Consider the following 19,320-nt stretch of genomic DNA (forward strand, 5'->3'; position numbering starts at 1 on the left):
AGTCTTAAAGAGACGCTGGCCTCTTATGTCAGCTACGACAGGCCTCAGGTCCCAGCAGACACCCCCGGTCACCTACCCAGGCCTACTCCCCTACCCCTTCCCTCGCTGGCAAAGCCCCAGTTTTGCTCAAACGTCCCTCCTTGGCCAGGCCAGGGCGCAGATGACATGGCCTGTCACCCAGTTCTGACCCTTGAGGAGTACGAGGAAGTCCCTTCCTGGAAAGCCTTCTTGGCTTTTGCAGAGACACAGGGAGAGGAATGTCCCTCCTTCTGCCTCTCGATATTGGTATATGAAAACATGAGCTTTGATCTGTGACTACTCTGGAACCAGGAGGGGGACTAACCACCACGGAGGCTGACAGAGCAAGGGAGGTGGAAAGGACCCGGATTTTGATGGCTTCACGGAGTCACGGCATCAATCAGTTCAGCAGCCGCCCCCTTTCCAGATCCTGGCGATGTGAGACGGCGTGTCTTCCGGGCCACTTAGGCAAGCATCCTGTTACTAGAAGCTGGAAAATTAGTGAAACACACTGAACTCTAGGCCCAGATGTAACCTCACCACAGGTGTACATTATGTCAGTCATAACTGACTGAATACAAAATATGTTTCTGTTCAAGGATGGTTCTTGCTGTTCCACGAACAAATGTAAGCAATGCAAAGGCGATTATCATCGCTGAGATCTGTAAGCGCTTTGTCACCTGCTTCGAACTTTCTGCGTCCCCTCAAATTAGCAATATTATTTCTGTGTATTTTGTAAGTACTTTCACCTTAAGGCATTGTGGTTGTGTATCTGTAGCTGACCCGTGTGTGTTGCCTGTGAAGAATGGCTGTGATGGTTAAGTTTATGTGCGAACTTGACAAGATCATGGGGTGCTCAGATCTTTGCCTCAACATTATTTATGGCTGTGTCTGCGAGGGTGTCTCTGGATGAGATTAGCATTTGAATCAGTGCACTCAGGAGAGCAGAGTGCCCTCCCCGATGTGAGTGGGTCTCATCCAATCCGTTGAGGGCACGAATAGAACAAAAGTAAGAGGAAGGGAGAATTCGCCGCTTCTCTGCCTGACTGTTTGAGCTGAGACATTGCTCTTCTGCTCTCAGACTGGGACTCACACCATCGGCTCCCCTGGTTCTCAGGCCTTCAGACTTGGACTGAACTAGACCACTGGCCTCCTGGGTCCCCAGCTTGCAGATGACAAATCGTGGAACTTCTCAGCTTCCATAATCACAGGAGCCAATTCCTCATAATAAGCCATATATATCCCACTGGTTCTGTTTCTCTGGAGAACTCCCACCGATACAATGCCGTATCCATCCTTAAGAAAATATGGGTGGATTCTTCTGTAACCTGGGTGTAAGGAAAGGTTTTCCGTGACTCAAAATCCAGGTGCAACAAAAGGAAAGATTGGTAAATTTGACTTTATAAAAATTTAAAGTAAGACTTTTACATGGCATAAACTCCACTAATAACAAAGCCAAAAAGATATAAAACTGGGAGAAAATACTTGCATTATATATCACAGATAAAGGGCTAATATCCCTCATGTAAAGGCAAAATAGAAAGAGACTCTAATAGAAAATAGGTAAAAAGACACGGACAGATAGTCTCACAAAAAGCCCTTAAAAAGCCCTTACAGCCCTGACACTTCATATAGGACCCGACTCTTAGTTGCTGTGACAGTTTTAAAATACGGCCCCTAAAATGTTTGCCATTCCTTCCATTTTGAGGAAGGCCTGGAAGCTGAGCTGGCTTTACAGATCCAACCTTCAGAGTACAGCAGACGTGCTGCAGCTAAGTCACAAAAAAAGTTGTGCAGTTTCCACCTGGTTCTCTTAAGATGCTCACGCTGGGAAATGGCCCATCACGTATGGAGTCCATCTACTGGGAAGCTGCCACCACGTGGCGCGCCGGTTGGCAGCTTCAACTGACAGCCACGTGAGTCGTTGGCCAGTGTGGTCCTAACCCTGCCGAGCCTTCTGTCCTGTGGATATTTGCCTGTAACCACAGGAGAGATCCCGAGCATCTGCCTAGACAAGCTAAATTCCTGACCCTCCAAATTGTGAGCAAAATAAAATGGTTGTTTTAAGCCACCAAGTTTTGGGGTCACTGTTATGCATCAATAGTAAACAGAACAGGGATTAAATTAGGAGGTTGGGATTAACATACACACACTACTATGTATAAAATAGATAAACAACAAGGACCTACTGTAGAGCACAGGGAACTTTACTCAATAATCTGTGATAACCTATATGGGAAAAGAATCTAAAAAAGAGTGGATATATGTATAACTGCATCACTTTACTGTATACCTGAAACACAACACCATAAATCAACTATACTTCAACAAAAAAATTAAATTAAATTAAAAATAAAGAAAAAAGTAGCAACCAGAACAACTGGTACTAAATAAATATTTATCGAATTTATGAATGAAAAACAATTTCTGGAAAAAGATGAGGAAATTTCATTCTGTGGTCATTTCTGTGGTCATAGATACATTTCCTATCACTCTGCACATTCAAAGTAAACTCTTTCGAAGCTCAATTCATGCATCAAAGTCCAGACATTGTGCTGCACCAAGCTTTTAGCTTTTAGCTCATCTAACCCTCACGACCTGTGAGGACTCTTGTATTTGTCATTCCATACTTTATGCACAAGGAAGTGAGGCTCAAAGAGGCTGTAGGCTACCTGTCCACACAGGTAGGAAATAACTGAGCTGTAATTCCCCAGGGCTGCCTGATCCAAAGTTCATCTTCTCCACTGCTGCACATGCTCTTCTACAGTAACTTACTTTACCCATAACCAGTAAAAAGAAATGCTCAGATAGTTTGGTATCTCAATAAGTAAATACCACGGAGATGACCTCATGTCATGGATGACAGGCTGGATCAGCCTGGGGCAAAAATGGACATTGTTCCAAAGACAGGCAAAGCTGGCATCACCTAGAATTCTACAGCTAATGCCAATTTTGTGGCCCTCCAATGACAAACTCCCTTCCTCTTTCCTCCCCCTCATCCCATTCAAAACCACAATTCTCAATCAGAAGGACAGCTCTGGGGCACTGAGATTAGAACATCCAACCAAAAGTAAGGACAATAAGTCAATCTTTGAATCAGCTACAACATATTTTGACAGCATATGCTCCTAATGGTACAGCATCTGTGTGAGAAAAAAGAGATAACGAAGATCTGGTCCTTGCTCTTTGGTCATTTTGATCCGTATAAGGAGGAAACACAAAATACAGAAAATAAAGAACAGCAGAAAAGAATACGTAATAAGTGCTAAGTGCTAAGTCAAGATAATTTTTTCTCAGCATAAAATTCAGATCATTATAAAAAAAGAAAATAAAAATTACTCCTAGTTAACCCAATTCAAACACAACTATAGGCAACATGTTGATGAACTTCCTTCTAGTCTTTTTTCTATTCATATATAACAATATAATTGGATTCATACCATATAGTTCTATATTCTGCTTTATTTCACTTAACGGTGTATTTTCAACACATTCTAGACTAGGATTTTTCAAACTGAACCCTGCTGGATTCTGTTTTGAAAAAGCACCCCAGGAGTTCATATTAATGATGTGATATTATTTCAATAGACAGCACACTGATGTATCAATTTTTTCTTATTTTATCTTTCTAAGTTGTTACACTTATTATAAACTGTAAGATTAACGCTATATAAGAACATGTGCTTCTAAGAGCAAGCAAGACACATACCAGAAAAAAAAGGAAAATCAAGTGCTGTCACCTCTTGAATAAAAATTATATCTGTTTACCTGGATGCGGTCAAAGATAAAATAGAAAGAAATGTCATTGTTTTCTCCACCACCTCCATGCCCTCAGGGTCCGGATAATTATCATTTGTACTACTAATGTAAATTTTATTAGCGTTTCAGACCACCATGTCAAATGGATCAGTGTTACCAGAAGTAAACTCTTGCACCAAAATTTTTTTGATATAAAGGTTCTTTCACATCCATAAGCCCTTCAGAGATGGGATTCAACCCAGTTTCTCCTATATTATTTAAGTTTGTCAATATCAGAAAAGTTACATGATACAAGACTCAAAAGAAAAAAAAACAACTAAAGTTCCAGAATTGTATTCATGTTTTTAAGGAAGTCTCCAAAAGGGAGGGGAGGGGCTTAACAAAAAGGAACTAAGGAGTTACACTACACAGTTTATACACATTATAAATAAAATAACTAGTAAACTGTTTGACATTTAATTCACACCACTGTACAGAGTACTTCAAAAGGGAAAAAAACGCAGATATCAAGGTTTTCTTGGATCTAGATCATACTTAATTCATAGCCCTGAACAAAATACCCTGGAAGACTAGGTGTGTTGGTAAATGATATTGCTTGAAAGTTCATTTCAAATAGTAACATGCGGCTGACTGCAGTGTCTGCTCAATGGTCCATCTCCCCTCTGTGGCTTCTGTGCCACGAGAGCCTGTCCACCATGGGCTGCCCACCAGACCCTCCCCTGCAGAGCCTTCCTTGCAGCTACGAGAGCGGTGTGACAGGTTCAGACCAGTGTGACCTAAGGGGAAGGATTTTCTTCTCTAATAGTGGGAGGTCCTGCCACTCTTCCTGCCTTGGCTGCTGTCCTGTGAAAGACGATGATTCAGCAGTGGGAGGCCCCACGCCACCCAAGGGGAAGCCAAGAGACCAGAGCAGACCTGCAGGCCTAACACCACTGTCCCAGTGCGAACCAATGATGGAATGCCCTGCTTCTAGATGTATTGATATGTGAGATTAGCTGTGTCCTCCTTGGTTCTGCCAGTTTTACTTAGGCAGTATTTATTCACCTGAAAGTTCCCAAACTCATGCACAATGCATCCTAGCTCATAAGAGTTTCAACATCTGGCCAATATTTCAGTGTGAATGAGGAAAAAAAAAAATCAGTGATTGATTTTTAAAACATATTTTACAATAATTATCAAATTCAATGACAGTGCAGGGCCATTTTCCAAAATGGCAACTGCATGTCAAGTGGGAATCTGATTCCTGGCTAGTGGCACCTGTTTGCCTCAGTCACCTCCATCCATTTACAACTTCGCCTCGTTACAGCAGACACAGCAAGGAGTACTTCCTCCTGACAAAGTCCTTTTCCTGCTGGTGGAGACAATGGAAGCTCTTTAATGGAGTTTATTATTATTATGGAAAGATATAAAAGTAATCTCACCCATTTTAATTCTAACAGAGATTGAAGCAAGACCGGTTAACCTCTACCTTTCCGTCCGTCTATGGTTGGGAGACTCAAGACATAATCCTTTGAAAGACAGATACTAAAATAGCAAGAAAACCCCAATATTACTAGATAGAGTTTAATATTCTCTAATAATATACACTTGGATCGTTTCCCTGAAAGACGCTTTTATATAATGCCTGAGACATTTTATTAGTTACTAAAGAGTTCTCTGTTTAACCTCTGGAAGGTATAATTTTTTTGGTATATGTTAGGCTCACTCTTGGATCAAGAGTTTTAGCTTGGACTTTTAAATTAAAATCCACTGAAATACAATTTTGCCAAAGTTTCTAAAATTCACGACTTACAATATATTGACAGTCTCCTGTCTCACCAGGTAGCTGACATTTTGTAAAACCCCCTCCTCTGAGCTAGATTCATGCCTTCAACTTGTTTGGGCTATTCAGCAACCAGATATCTGTTCAGAAATCCCTCTAGAAAGTTTCCTACATTATTTATGTCACTGCTAAAGCTATTTCCCCTCCCTTAAAAAATAGCTGCTTTATATACAAAAGAAAAATCATTATTTAGCCAGAATGTTGATAAATGATTCTAGTTTCTTTTCGCTGACCCATCATTGCCTTTTATACACTAATTGGCTTCCTAAGCCTCTTCTGCTCTCAAAGATGGCCAAGTAGCCATTTAATTTAACAGCAAAATTTAAATGCTATTCTTCTATTCTCTCAATTAAAAGTAAATGTTTAATGATTTTATGTAAATGGTTTTAATCTCACCCCCAATAGCTTACAACATGATTTTTGAAAGCTCTGAACTTTTTGTCTGCTTTTCTCCTGCAAGCTTAATATATTTCCCCCAAATTTCCACATTCCACATCATCAAAGCTTTCATCTTGTCTCAAAAGAATAAAGAAAAAAAATTTAAATGCCAATTAAAAGCCAAAATCAACTATTTTCAGCCTCAATTTTCAAGTGTCAGTTGGTTTTTACCCAGTTCTAGTCAATTTATATAGTGTAATTCTGAACTCCACTGTTTGACACTTCCTGCTGAAGAAAATCAAAAGAAACTTTTCACCCTCTATGTTGCTTGTGGAACCAAGCCCCTCCTATCTGTGGTCACCGTGAGGCAGAGCCCAGGCTGGTCCTTAACATGGGGGGATTTGCCTTCACTACTGTGCTTAGCATCCTATCTCCAGGTATGACCTGCTGTTTCTCTGCAGTTGAATGTTCTGGAGGATGGCCAGCTATGAACAGGGTACCAACAGGAGAGAGGTGACTTTCTACATTCAACAAACCATAAAGGGAATTCTGATTAGGAGAAGGGAAAGAAATCCATAAAAAGACCAACTCACAGTTGAGTCTTTGCATTTTTGAAAACTCGAGATCATTTTCTGCTGAATCACTGAATCAGCTAATATTTCTGAAGCCTTAGAATTTCTGATTCCTACGGAGTTTAGTTTTTCTAAAACAAAAATGGGAAGTGTTTTGTTTTGTTTTAGTATAAAGAGGTTCTAACTAGACTTCAATTTAAAAGAAAAAAGAGAAAGACAGTGAGTGGGGTATAACCACCGCCTGGTGGATATGCCTAGAATTCTTGGTGAAAATACAGAACTTGCCAAAAATCAGGGGTGGGAGGGAAGAGTCTGCCTTTCTATTTAGAATACGGTTGCTAAACTAAGCCAGAGAGAACAGTAGGAGGAAGACACAGTTTTCTGCCACGCTGTATCTGCAGAGCAGCGACTATACTATACAGATGCTGCTAGTTATTTTTGTTTCATGACGAGTTGTTGTTTGTAAACAGATAACCACCAACTACCACCACCACCGTCCCGCACATCCCCCAAAATATGACCAGGCCTCAAACGTGCCTTTAGTTCTGCTTCTCCTTCGTCCCCACATCCTCAATAACTTTAGTTTTCTAGCTGTACTCGTTCCTGCTATGAAACCTGACAAATAGCAAAAATCTGGAAACAGAAAGAGAAAGAGGAGGAAAAACTAAGGAGAGGTAGGAGCGAGAGGGAGAAGGGAGGGGGAAGAGGAAAAGAAAGAGAGAGAGAGAGAGACGTCTGTTGCCACCCTCCTGGCTAACTGAAATGCTTGTTCCCGAGATTACAGTAATTACAGCCCCAGCGTGAGTTCCATACAAGCGCTAAATGAAACAGCACATCAATTAAAAAATAAACACTCCATTCTAGGAGAAAGACAACCCCCTGGGACGTCCTAACAAGCGTAAATGAACCTGCCAGGCCGCCCGCCCCTCGGGCCCCTCCCCGTCTAAGGTGGCTGCGAGCTGGCGGGGGCCGCGCTCGCTGGCCGCGTACCCAGACGCTCGGCCCCGGGCGCACCGCGGAGACGTGTCCGCGCGTCCGCGCCAGGTCCCGGGGCCGCCTCCCACGGCGGAGGAGGAGGAGGCTCGGGCAAAAACATGTCAACTTTGGAGAGATGTATATATGTTCCAAAAGCACGAGGTCAAGAGGGAGAATCCAGCCGCAGGATTTCCAGGCTGTCCTATTTACAAGTTTTTCTTTCTCCCTTTCTCTTTCTTTCTTCTTCTTCACTGTGTCCGGATGCTTTACAGATATTTTACCTCACCTAATTAGCAGAAACCCCTTTGAGGTCTGTACTGTGACCCCATTTTCCAGGTAAGGAAACTGAGGCTCCCCCACGTCCCTCAGCGGAGGCGGGAGGAGACCCCCACCCCGGGCCCGCCCCCGGGCCCGCGCCCCTCGCGAGCCCGCGGCTGGGCTCCCGGGCACCTCCTCCAGGGCTGCCCCCGGTCCAGCCCCAACAGGCAGAATGAACTGCAGTCGTTCCACTCCTCCGGCATTGCCAAGCCTCCAAGACCATCGTTCTGAGAACCCCAAGAAGGGCACACCTTCCCGGGTCCCCGCAACGTCCCCGCGCCCTCGCCGGCTCGCGGAGGGGCGGGCGGCCCCCTCGCCAGCAGGTCGCCGACGTTTGGGAGCGTAGGAAACAGGGGCTTGACTAGTTCGAAACGGACCTCCGAAAGCACGCACTGCATAAAACCTTGTCCCCGGTCCCCAAGTGCAGGCTCGGGGAAATGGAACCCCGACCTCAGCCCCACTGAGCGCCGTGGGGACGGTCGTGGCAGAGCCTCTGTCTCTGCGGTCAATCCCAAGGTTATCCAAACTCCGGCCGCAGACAGCGCTCACGGCCGCGCGGACAGCCGGGCCCGCCCCAGGAAGGCTGGGCCTGGGGAGCGCGCAGACTCCGCCCCCCGCCCGGGATTGGCGCGCCGGCCGCGGGCGGAGACCGAGTCCGCGCCGTATAAATATTCATGAGCCGGCCGGGGCGCAGCAGGGCCGGAGCGGGAAGTTGGCGAAGGCCGCTGCTCCCGCCGAGGAGGAGGCGGCGGCGGGGCGCTGGCGTGCCGCTCAGGTGTCCGCTCCGCCTTCCGGCCTGAATTTAGCTCCGTGAGTCCAGCGAGAAGGGGACCGCCGACACCTCGCCCTACTGCCGGCCGGAGCGCGACGCGGACTTCCACCGGAGGCGGGGCCCGTCATCCCGGCGGCGGACCGACGGACCGACGCCGGGGACAGAGGGCGGTGGCCTCGGCGGAGGCGGGCCCCGAACCCCGGCGGCAGACGCGCGGCCTTAGGGGCGAGCATGAGCCCCGGGACGCCGAAAGCGGGCCGCAGGGGCTGAACCGGGCGCGGAGCGGCCTGGCCCAGCCATCTTGACTGCGTACAGCGGCCCGCCCGAGAGGAAACTTGCTGCGCCGCCGCCCTAGGTGCCCGGCAAAGTCACCGGCGCGCGCGGAGAAAGCGAGCGAGAGAGGGACGATGAGCCGGGGGCCAGCCACTCTGCCCTGCGAGGGCTGAGCCCGGCCGGAGTGAGCGGGGCAGACCCGGGGACTGGGGTGCCCTCCGGCAGCCACCCTCGTCTCCCGCGGCGCCGTGAGGACGCGTCCCGCGAAGGGACCAGGCTATCGACAGACCCCCCATCCCCGCCTCCGGGAGAGGCGGGAGAGAGCCCGGCAGGGCGCCCTCTCTCCCCTCCTCCGGCGCTCTTGCAGGATCTCCCAGCGCCCCTCCGCGCGCCGCCCGGAGGGCGAAGGCGCGTGGCCGAGGCGCGCAGCATGGAGTGGGGTTACCTGTTGGAAGTGACCTCGTTGCTGGCAGCCCTGGCGCTACTGCAGCGCTCCAGCGGCGCTGCGGCCGCCTCGGCCAAGGAGCTGGCGTGCCAGGAGATCACCGTGCCGCTATGCAAGGGCATCGGCTACAACTACACCTATATGCCCAACCAGTTCAACCACGACACGCAGGACGAGGCGGGCCTGGAGGTGCACCAATTTTGGCCGCTGGTGGAGATCCAGTGCTCGCCCGACCTCAAGTTCTTCCTGTGCAGCATGTACACGCCCATCTGCCTGGAGGACTACAAGAAGCCCCTGCCTCCCTGCCGCTCGGTATGCGAGCGCGCCAAGGCCGGCTGCGCGCCCCTCATGCGCCAGTACGGCTTCGCCTGGCCCGACCGCATGCGCTGCGACAGGCTGCCCGAGCAGGGCAACCCTGACACGCTGTGCATGGACTACAACCGCACCGACCTCACCACGGCCGCGCCCAGTCCACCGCGGCGCCCGCCGCCGCCGCCGCCGCCGCCCGGCGAGCAGCCGCCCTCCGGCAGCGGCCACGGCCGCCCGCCCGGAGCCCGGCCCCCGTCCCGCGGCAGGGGCGGCGGCGGGGACGCGGCTGCGCCCCCCGCGCGCGGCGGCGGCAGTGGCGGCGGAGGCGGGAAGGCGCGGCCCCCTGGCGGCGGCGCGGCGCCCTGCGAGCCGGGCTGCCAGTGCCGCGCGCCCATGGTGAGCGTGTCCAGCGAACGGCACCCTCTCTATAATCGCGTCAAGACGGGCCAGATCGCCAACTGTGCGCTGCCCTGCCACAACCCGTTCTTCAGCCAGGACGAGCGCGCCTTCACCGTCTTCTGGATAGGTCTGTGGTCGGTGCTCTGCTTCGTGTCCACCTTCGCTACCGTCTCCACCTTCCTCATTGACATGGAGCGCTTCAAGTACCCCGAGCGGCCCATCATTTTCCTCTCGGCCTGCTACCTCTTCGTGTCTGTTGGCTACCTGGTGCGCCTGGTGGCGGGCCACGAGAAGGTGGCGTGCAGCGGCGGCGCGGGGGCCGCAGGCGGGGCGGGGGGCGCCGGGGGCGCGGCGGCGGGCGCGGGGGCGGCGGGCGCGGGCGCGGGCGGCCCGGGCGGGCGCGGCGAGTACGAGGAGCTGGGTGCCGTAGAGCAGCACGTGCGCTACGAGACCACGGGCCCGGCGCTTTGCACCGTAGTCTTCCTGCTCGTCTACTTCTTCGGCATGGCCAGCTCCATCTGGTGGGTGATCCTGTCGCTCACGTGGTTCCTGGCGGCGGGCATGAAATGGGGCAATGAGGCCATCGCCGGCTACTCGCAGTACTTCCACCTGGCCGCGTGGCTCGTGCCCAGCGTCAAGTCTATCGCCGTGCTGGCGCTCAGCTCGGTGGACGGCGACCCGGTGGCGGGCATCTGCTACGTGGGCAACCAGAGCCTGGACAACCTGCGCGGCTTCGTGCTGGCGCCGCTGGTCATCTACCTCTTCATCGGCACCATGTTCCTGCTGGCCGGCTTCGTGTCGCTCTTCCGCATCCGCTCGGTCATCAAGCAGCAGGGCGGCCCCACCAAGACACATAAGCTGGAGAAGCTCATGATCCGCCTGGGCCTCTTCACCGTGCTCTACACCGTGCCCGCCGCCGTCGTGGTCGCCTGCCTGTTCTACGAGCAGCACAACCGCCCGCGCTGGGAGGCCACGCACAACTGCCCGTGCCTGCGGGACCTGCAGCCGGACCAGGCACGCCGGCCCGACTACGCCGTCTTCATGCTCAAGTACTTCATGTGCCTGGTGGTGGGCATCACGTCGGGCGTGTGGGTCTGGTCTGGCAAGACGCTCGAGTCGTGGCGCGCGCTGTGCACCCGCTGCTGCTGGGCCAGCAAGGGCGCGGGCGCGGCCGGCGCGGGCGCGGCGGGGGGCGGCCCCGGGGGCGGGGGCCCGGGGGCCGGCGGGGGCGTGGGGCCGGGCGGTGGGGCGGGCTCCCTGTACAGCGACGTCAGCACCGGCCTGACGTGGCGGTCTGGCACGGCCAGCTCCGTGTCTTATCCAAAGCAGATGCCATTGTCCCAGGTCTGAGCGGAGGGGAGGGGGCGTCCGGGAGGGCTGGAGAGGGGGCGAGGAGACCGAGTGTTGCGGCGGGGGGGGACACTCGGAGGCAGAGGGTCCCCCCCTTCACCGTGTTGATTGCTATTAGCATGATAATGAACTCTTAATGGTATCCATTAGCTGGGACTCGCTTAGAACAAAGTACCTGGCATTGAAGGCTCCCAGCCCCAGCCCCCGTTCCTCCACCGACGGGCGAGGAATTCCTCCCGCCAGGCGTTAATTTGTCTTGGCAGAGGAGCGTGAGCTCTGCTGCCGCGTTTCCAGGACCCAAGGTTTGGAACCCTCGCTGGTTGCCATTTGCTGAGCTTGAAGCCAGACTTAACAGATTTCACCTGAGGGACCTAGTTTCCGCCCTCGACTCTCCTGCGTAAACCCTCACCCCTAACACGTCCTAGAGGAGGGATGACCGCGACCTAATGGGATTGCACGGTTTGGGTATTCTTAATGACCAGGCAGATGCCTTAAGTAAACAAACAAGAAATGTCTTAATTATACACCCCAAGTAAATACGGGTTTCTTACATTAGAGGATGTATTTATATAATTATTTGTTAAATTGTAAAAATGTGTAAAATATGTACATATCCAAAGATATACAGTCTGTACATTTTCTGTAAAAAGTTAGAGGCCACCCCTGTAAGAACAAATATAAGTATTCTATTTTGGCAATAAAATGACTTTTGATAAATGATTTAAACATTGCCCTCTCCCCCTGCCTCTCCTAAACTGTTAAACCTTGAAAGTGCTTTTTGCTGAGGGCCCGTTGGAAACACGGACATTTGCTAGTTTCTCATTATGTACGCTGCCCTTAGGCATGGAGAAAATGACCTGTTAAACTCTAGTTCCTAAGTCATTAGCAAAGTTGAAATATCACTATTGAACTGAAATCACGATTAAGATTTTGCACCTTTCCCGAGAAGGTGGTGTTTTTTTAATGGTAGCTCTTTTCTGATGCATGGGTAACAACACTCACCTTAGTGTATGTAAATGGAACTTTTGCAAGGCACTAATTCCACTCCGCCTTGTTATTTATCTTGTATGATATCACTAAAGGCTTCAGACTCCACGTTCATTTCTCACGTCTGTGATTGTGAAAGCACCTGCTCTTGCAGGATTGAACACACTGCTGAAGGGTAGGGTAGAGGTTAATGTTTTAAGCCATCGATCACACTTTACAGTGTAAGTCACTCGACAATTTGGTGGTAGAGCAGGCGCTCTTTACTGGATTAAACTAACGGGTTAACATCTTAATAACCTTCCAGGCTTGTGTATATCACATGTGCTGCTTTTCCTAGAGAAAAAGCTATTGTTCCTCTGTCAAGACTAAGCTAATTGATTTGAGCAGAAGGCTGTTGAATTAGCAGAAGAATGCTTTGGCAATTGTTGAACTTTTTACCTGTCTGCCTAGTGGCTCAGCACATCATTCCTTTAAGAGGAACCAAATGAATAGGGTTAATCTGTAGGGAACTTGGTCTTTTGAGTTTGAAAAACTTTGATCTTTTCTCCTCTCCAAATGTGCTGTATAGTCTGAAGTTTCTTTCCCTGCGGCCCGGCTCCTCTTGGTGCAGACCAATTGGCCACCGCGGAGCCTTAAAGTTCTTCCATTAAAGGGATGTGGGACTTTTACTTTAAAAAGGAGAGAGAGCGAGGGAGAGGAAGACTTGTAACAGTTAGTGAAGACCAGAGGCACAAGTGCGCGCAGCCTTTTAAACAGCTTTCCCCGGCATTGTTAGCCAGCCTGCAGGCAGCTAGGCATGGGTTGAAGCATTATAGAAAAGGGCTCTGAATGCCCTACAGGTGGTCTGTGCACATAATCCCCCAATTTAAAGCGTTTTCCTTTGCTGGACAATTGCATTACAAAACTCCCTTCTTTTTCGCTCCTAATTGAACCAATGAACTATTATAAACTACAAGTTTTTCGTAAAAAAAAAAAAAAAAAAGAGAGAAAACCTTCAGTGCCTAAATTCTATTGACTAAAATTCTGGCAAGTTTTCTGAACCGAACCTTTTAAAGCACCGGAAGTAAAAGCTTCTTCAGCAGACATTTCTCTTTTTCAGATATTTTTATTCCTCTTGCTTGTTATTTTCGGACAGATTAGCAATAATTTAAAAGTAATTGGTAAGGTTGTGTGTTCAGACTGAAAAGATAGCCCCAGGTCCCTTATTAACCTGTCAATCAAGATAAGAAATGGGCAGCTACCCTGCTAATGATGGGGGGCATCAAACATTGGGGGCTGGGTGGGGACTTGTTCGCTGCATCCTGCTAAGAAGTTTGTTCTCTTTACTTCTCCTAATAGGAATATTTAGTGGTTCAAAAATTTTTTTCTTTTAATGAATAGGATGGAAACTACTTCTTTGACTGGTCTTTGTCATGTAAGAGGCTTTTAAGGAGGGTTTCTCGGGAGAAACATTTTGCAAATCCTTTCCAGAGTCATTCTTGGTGTTAATTGGATTTTTAAAATTAGATATACGGGAAGAACACCTACTTTAGCTATCATGCCAATTATATATATTTTTTAAGTCAGAACCACTGTAAAATCTTCACCTCCCGGCAGTTTATATTAAAGAATTACTATTTTGTAACTTGGGTACCAGTGAGTGGCCTGCATCTAACCCATGGGGTGGCTCTCATGTGCTCTGTGTACATAAACCAGCCATAAACTTACACTTTCAGTTATAAAGTTTTAAAGGCAGTTCCCATAGGCTTTATCACGTATGTGAGAAGGAGAGACAGTTAAAAGACTAGTTAGCATATTGGTTTCCAAGTTTAGCAGGAGTCTCACTATTGACATATTTTCAACTATGTGACCGTGGTAAAGGGTCAACTTTGAAGTTTTTTCCTTTATTAATTCTTCAGTATAGCTTTGTAAAATGCCACCTTTGATCACTTTTACAAAATGGCTACAATTCTGAGGACAGCTCTTAGGAGAAAGCTGCACGTGTCATCGCAGACGCTGATTTTAGAGACTGAAAATGAAAACAGCGCTAGTTCCTTGAACTGCAAAGTTGCCGGTACCCAAAAGGTATCTATTAATGGGATTAAAGATTCCAAATAGGTTTGAGGAGTGGGAAAAGGGAGGAAGAGTATTTGGCCATCAGCGTTAGATGAACATAGATGGATCCCTCACCAGGGCATGGAGCCAGTGTGAGTTTCTGAAAACCTTGTCAAATATGGGGGGACGAGGAGGGGATAAGGTTACTGTGTGGCTAGAAGATCAATGTAAGTAAAGTCTAATATGGTTAAAAGCATTAGAAAACCCAAAGCTCATTAAAAGTACTTGTGGCAGAAGTTACGTGAAACACTTTCTTTTTGCTTTATAATGAACGCAATTTGAAAGTACCACAAAACAGAGGGGAAAGTGTATTAGAAGTTTAAGGAGCAAACTTTGTCACCATTACAGTGACACCTGTATTGATGTCACCTGCATTGATGACCTTAAAGGTTTCTGTAAGTCTTCCAAGTTAGAGGGAAGGAAATCGGATTGCTTTGCCAAAAGAAAAGTCACACATGGAGCCTCACACAGTTGTGAGCACAGGATGCAATTGAAAGCATAGTTACAAAATAGTCCCTTGAGATGCAACACACAGCGCCCGCGGTGATCAACTTCCACACTTGATACAATACTGCCACCTGGCGATGCTGCAAAGTTCCAGAACCGGAGGATGGGCGGGCTCCCTCATTTCAATTCTTTCAACTACTGAGCCCCCCGCAGTGCAGGCCTGACCCCTGAACAGAAGGCCTGCAGCTATTTTGTATTCATAATTTTGAACTCTTTCTCTCAAGGAAAAGATTCCCCAACTGCATCCATTTACAGCCCCAAGAGACCTCAGTTGAATTAAACCCTCGATACAACAGTTATGCGAAAAATCTAAGCTGGGTTGAAATCCAATGATAGGTCTTTTAAAAAATTGTCTTCTGAGTTACTTTTATTTCAAGAATGAGCAGCTCACCAAAGCTTCACCACACCAGAATTTAGTGGGAGAAAGAATAAATCGTGAAGACCATGTTGGGGGGAGCCATGCAGTCGGCTCGTTCGTTTCAGTACACGCCTTACCGTCTCCCACCAAGCAGTCCATCTGTGGAGTCGGTGGATGCTCTCCAATGCCGCGCACGAACGCTGCTGGCTTGAGAGGGACGCAGGCTGTCCGCCATCGTCTAGCCAGGTGTTCGTGGAAGCACACCACAGAATAGAAACCGTGCCAGGATACAGGTCAGCCAAAGGGAAGAGAGGGGGAGGCGTCAGCTCTGGAATAGTTGAGCACAGCAGTATGGGGAGACCAGGCCTGCGAGGAGGGCGTATAGAAAGGGACAGCTTCACGAAGCCCGTGTCTGAAGCCTTCTTGCTGCTGAAGGTCAGAATGATAGGGCCAGGTGGGAGGGGGTGGCACTGGTCAAGGGGAAGGGGACCAAAGAAGGTCTTAGAGGTCACCTGTGCTATCCTGGAGTTTTCAAGGGGTTATTGAGAACCTTGCTGCTCTGTGAACGAGGAAAAGCAGCGTGACCTAAGAATATGTGATGGAACGTGGAATCAGAAGTTGTGCTGTATCCAGACCCACAGCCGTTCCGCACGCACACGAAGGCGCCTCATTTTCAGGCCAGGAAACTGATGCCCGAAGCGGACCGGACTTGCCCAAGGTCATACAGCCAGGAGCAGAGCCGGGCTTAGAAGCCACAGATCCTACGTGTCGCTCCTATTTCCCTAGGCCTTTCCCGCTGCCCTGGTGTCTGTGTAAGTCCCTGAGGCCACCAACCACCACGCGCATCCATCCCTGACATCAGCTCTCCTGGCCGTGTTCAGCCAGTCCCAGAATCCTACCAGAGTCCAGGTTTTCCATGGTCTGGTGCTGACCTACAGAGGAACATTCGAACACACAGCCTGAGAGGCTGCCCGGAGAGCTCCGGGAACGTTTGCCTCTCCGGCCCCTGGCCGACACGGGCCAGCTCACCTGCTCTGCACTGCCCACATTCACAGTAACACGATAATTGGCAGTGACTGGGAGGAAGGAAGGGGTCAGCGGCTGATGGAGTCACACCGGGGAGAGGGCCCCAAAGTGGGAGCACCATGCCCTGGTCAGCAGAGGCCTGGAGCCTCCAGGAAGAAAGCGAAGCCGCTGGGTGCTGAAGAGCCAGGCCGGAGCAGCAAACAGAGAGTGTGGCTGAGCCCCGCGGAAATCTCCGGAGGGAGAGGACCAACGGGAAGGGAGATGAACTCAGCTGATTTAAACCACACGCTCCAGGAGATGCCCCAAGAGGCTGGTGGTACCCGGAATGGGGCGGCCAGAGAAGGATGGAGTGAAGGAGGACCGGCCAGGCAAGAGCAAAGTCAGGATAAATTTTAACTAAATGACCATGTTTTAATGGCTTTCCAAGCCTTGGGGAGAACCGTTATTCACCAAGGACAAAAGTACCTATTTATAGCACCTTATTTAATGCTCAGGTGAACCGTACACTAATTTAAATTAGAAAAACTATTTCCAACGTTCATCCTCTAACAAACCTGTTTCTAATTAACTAACACCCTGGCAGTAGCTCTCACCCCTGCCTACGTGCTAGAGGGGTGTTTCTTAAAAACACCATGTCCCGGCAGCACCCCAGACCAGCTGAACCAGAACTTCTGGGCATGGAATCTGGGAATTCAAAGTTTTCTCAGGCTACCCCAGGTGAATGATTCTCATGTGTAGGCAGAGTTGAAAGCCAGCGAACTGCAATTGAAGGTGACGTTATGATCTAAAGCGAAACAAAATACAACTAGAAGTTAACTAAGCAAACTGCTTTTGTCATCCAATTTAACTAATTTAAATGGAAGTGGTTATTTTTTTTCACCTTAAGTAAATATTTGGGAGAGTACAAGAGTGCCCTCACCTGGTCCAAAGGGAGAACTTCATGCTACGTTGTTTTGAACGGAAGCTCTCGCTACACAGGGCTGTTTTGGATAACCATGCTTTTGCTTTCACTTGTAATGAAACAACCAAAAACTGGGTACATGGGGAATGATTCCTTTAACCTAGAAATTAAACCCAACCTGTAAACCTAGAAGGACCCAATCATGTCGATATATTATTAGTAGACGCTATTGCAATGAAAGATACTCTTTTTCTTCAGTAAATGTTTATTTAGTAAAACCAACTCAGCTAGAAATGAAGGTTCATCCTGTGGTGACCTGACCTGGGTGTGACTTTCCAAGACCAAGTGATCTGTCACCCTGTAATCCTAGAGGCAGGCAGGCTGTGATCCTGAATGTATGTCACCATGTGTATCTTCAAAAGTAAACTCATACTATCTTACCTGATGCTGGAACTTTGCTTAAGTTATAGAAATTTTCGGATAACGTGTATTCAGTGCAGAAATCTACTCTTTCTCCAGGTACCCTGAAAGAAGGGACGAGTCCTTGACCAAAGACCCAGAAAGTGAGATTCATTCCGCAAGTAAACTCTGAGGTTTTCCTGAGTCTACCTAACAAGTATGATCTTAGATCTTAACTGTCACACCTCATCCAATTTCTGTAAGAAAGAGTCTAAGCAGAGGGTCATAGGTCAAACCCACAGACAGGATACAAATTTTGTGTAATACCGTTAAAGAGCATGCTTGGCTATACTTAATAGGAACCAAAAAGAAGTTAATTCCAGGAATTAGGACACAGACAATTTTGGGGGGCCAAAAAAGTGGAAGTTGCTAAAATGGAAGTTGTTATTAAAAGGATCTGTTAGAACCAAACAAAAGGTATCATTTCATAGCATCACTGGGATTAGAAATACAGGATATAGCTGTAGACACTTAGCTTGTGAAAATGAACATATGTGTGCCCTCATTAAAAATACCCTCCTCGATCCTTGTGGTTTACATTTTATTTGAATCTATGCACTTAGGACATTGGTACAAAGAGAAGAGATTTATCCCTTGGACCTTATCCAGTCACAAGTGATTATTCACTCATCTCATCACCCAGCCGCCCAGTGACCCAAGCATTCTTTACCCATGTATGCTCCTTCGTTTCTGTACCAATCAAAATAAGGCTAAGTTTTGCTACAATAACAGACAACTCCAAAATCTCAATGGCTTAATGCAACAAAAAATAATTTATCAGAGAAAGACAAATATCGTATGATTTTACTTATATGTGGAATCTGAAAAACAAAACAAACAAAACAACACTCAGAGATACAGAGAACAGATGGGTGGTTGCTAGAGAGGAGGGAGATGAGGGGTGGGTGAAATGGGTGAAGGGGTCAAGAGGTACAAACTCCAGTTATAAAATAAATAAATCATAGGGATGTCATGTACAAGCATGAGGACTATAGTCAATAATACTGTAGTACAAATTTGGAAGTTACTAAGAAAGCAAATCTTAAAAGATCTCATGACAAGAAGAAAAGAAAACTTGGAACTTTGTAGGGTGACAGATGGTAACTAGACTTTTTGTGGGGATCATTTCCCAGTGTATACAAATGTCAAATCACTATGTTGTACACCTGAAACTAATATTATATTGTATGTCAATTATACTTCAATAAAGTAATGCTAATACTTTATCATTTGCACACATTGTCCAGTATGTGTCAGTAGAGGGATTCTTTCCACCTTAGATGCCAGGTTGCTGAAAGCTTTATCTTGGCACGTGCTTCCATTTTCCCTGCATAGGTTGGAAGGGATACAGCCACTGATTCTTAAAGTTTCTGCCTGGAAATGGCAGTGTCATATCTACATGTGTCATGAACCAAAGCAAATCATATGGCCATATTACACCCCAAAGGGTGCAGGGAAGTAACCATGTGCCTGGAAATATTTATTGAATAGCAGTAACGACCACCACAGCTCCCCACAGACTGTTCACCACAGTTAAGTCTGCCTTCTCCTGAAAGGAGGGAAGTAAAAAACAAAAAGAACTGGACTAAGAATTTCTG

General features: G+C 48.2%; 1 protein-coding gene across 1 annotated transcript; it reads left to right on the forward strand.

Annotated features, from left to right (window-relative positions):
• The first annotated feature begins 8,541 nt into the window (after nt 1–8,541).
• FZD8 (frizzled class receptor 8) lies at nt 8,542–18,958 on the forward strand. Its single transcript, XM_049705595.1, has one exon. It carries the CDS (start codon nt 9,318–9,320, stop codon nt 11,388–11,390), a length of 2,073 nt encoding a protein of 690 aa, XP_049561552.1. The 5' UTR covers nt 8,542–9,317; the 3' UTR covers nt 11,391–18,958.
• Nucleotides 18,959–19,320: the final 362 nt, after the last annotated feature.

This window comes from Orcinus orca, chromosome 2 (assembly GCF_937001465.1).
Source record: "Orcinus orca chromosome 2, mOrcOrc1.1, whole genome shotgun sequence".
Lineage (NCBI taxonomy): Eukaryota > Metazoa > Chordata > Mammalia > Artiodactyla > Delphinidae > Orcinus > Orcinus orca.

What these genes read in the sequence shown, in the direction of transcription:
- FZD8 (XM_049705595.1), top strand. Translation starts at nt 9,318, where the DNA reads ATGGAGTGGGGTTACCTGTTGGAAGTGACCTCGTTGCTGGCAGCCCTG.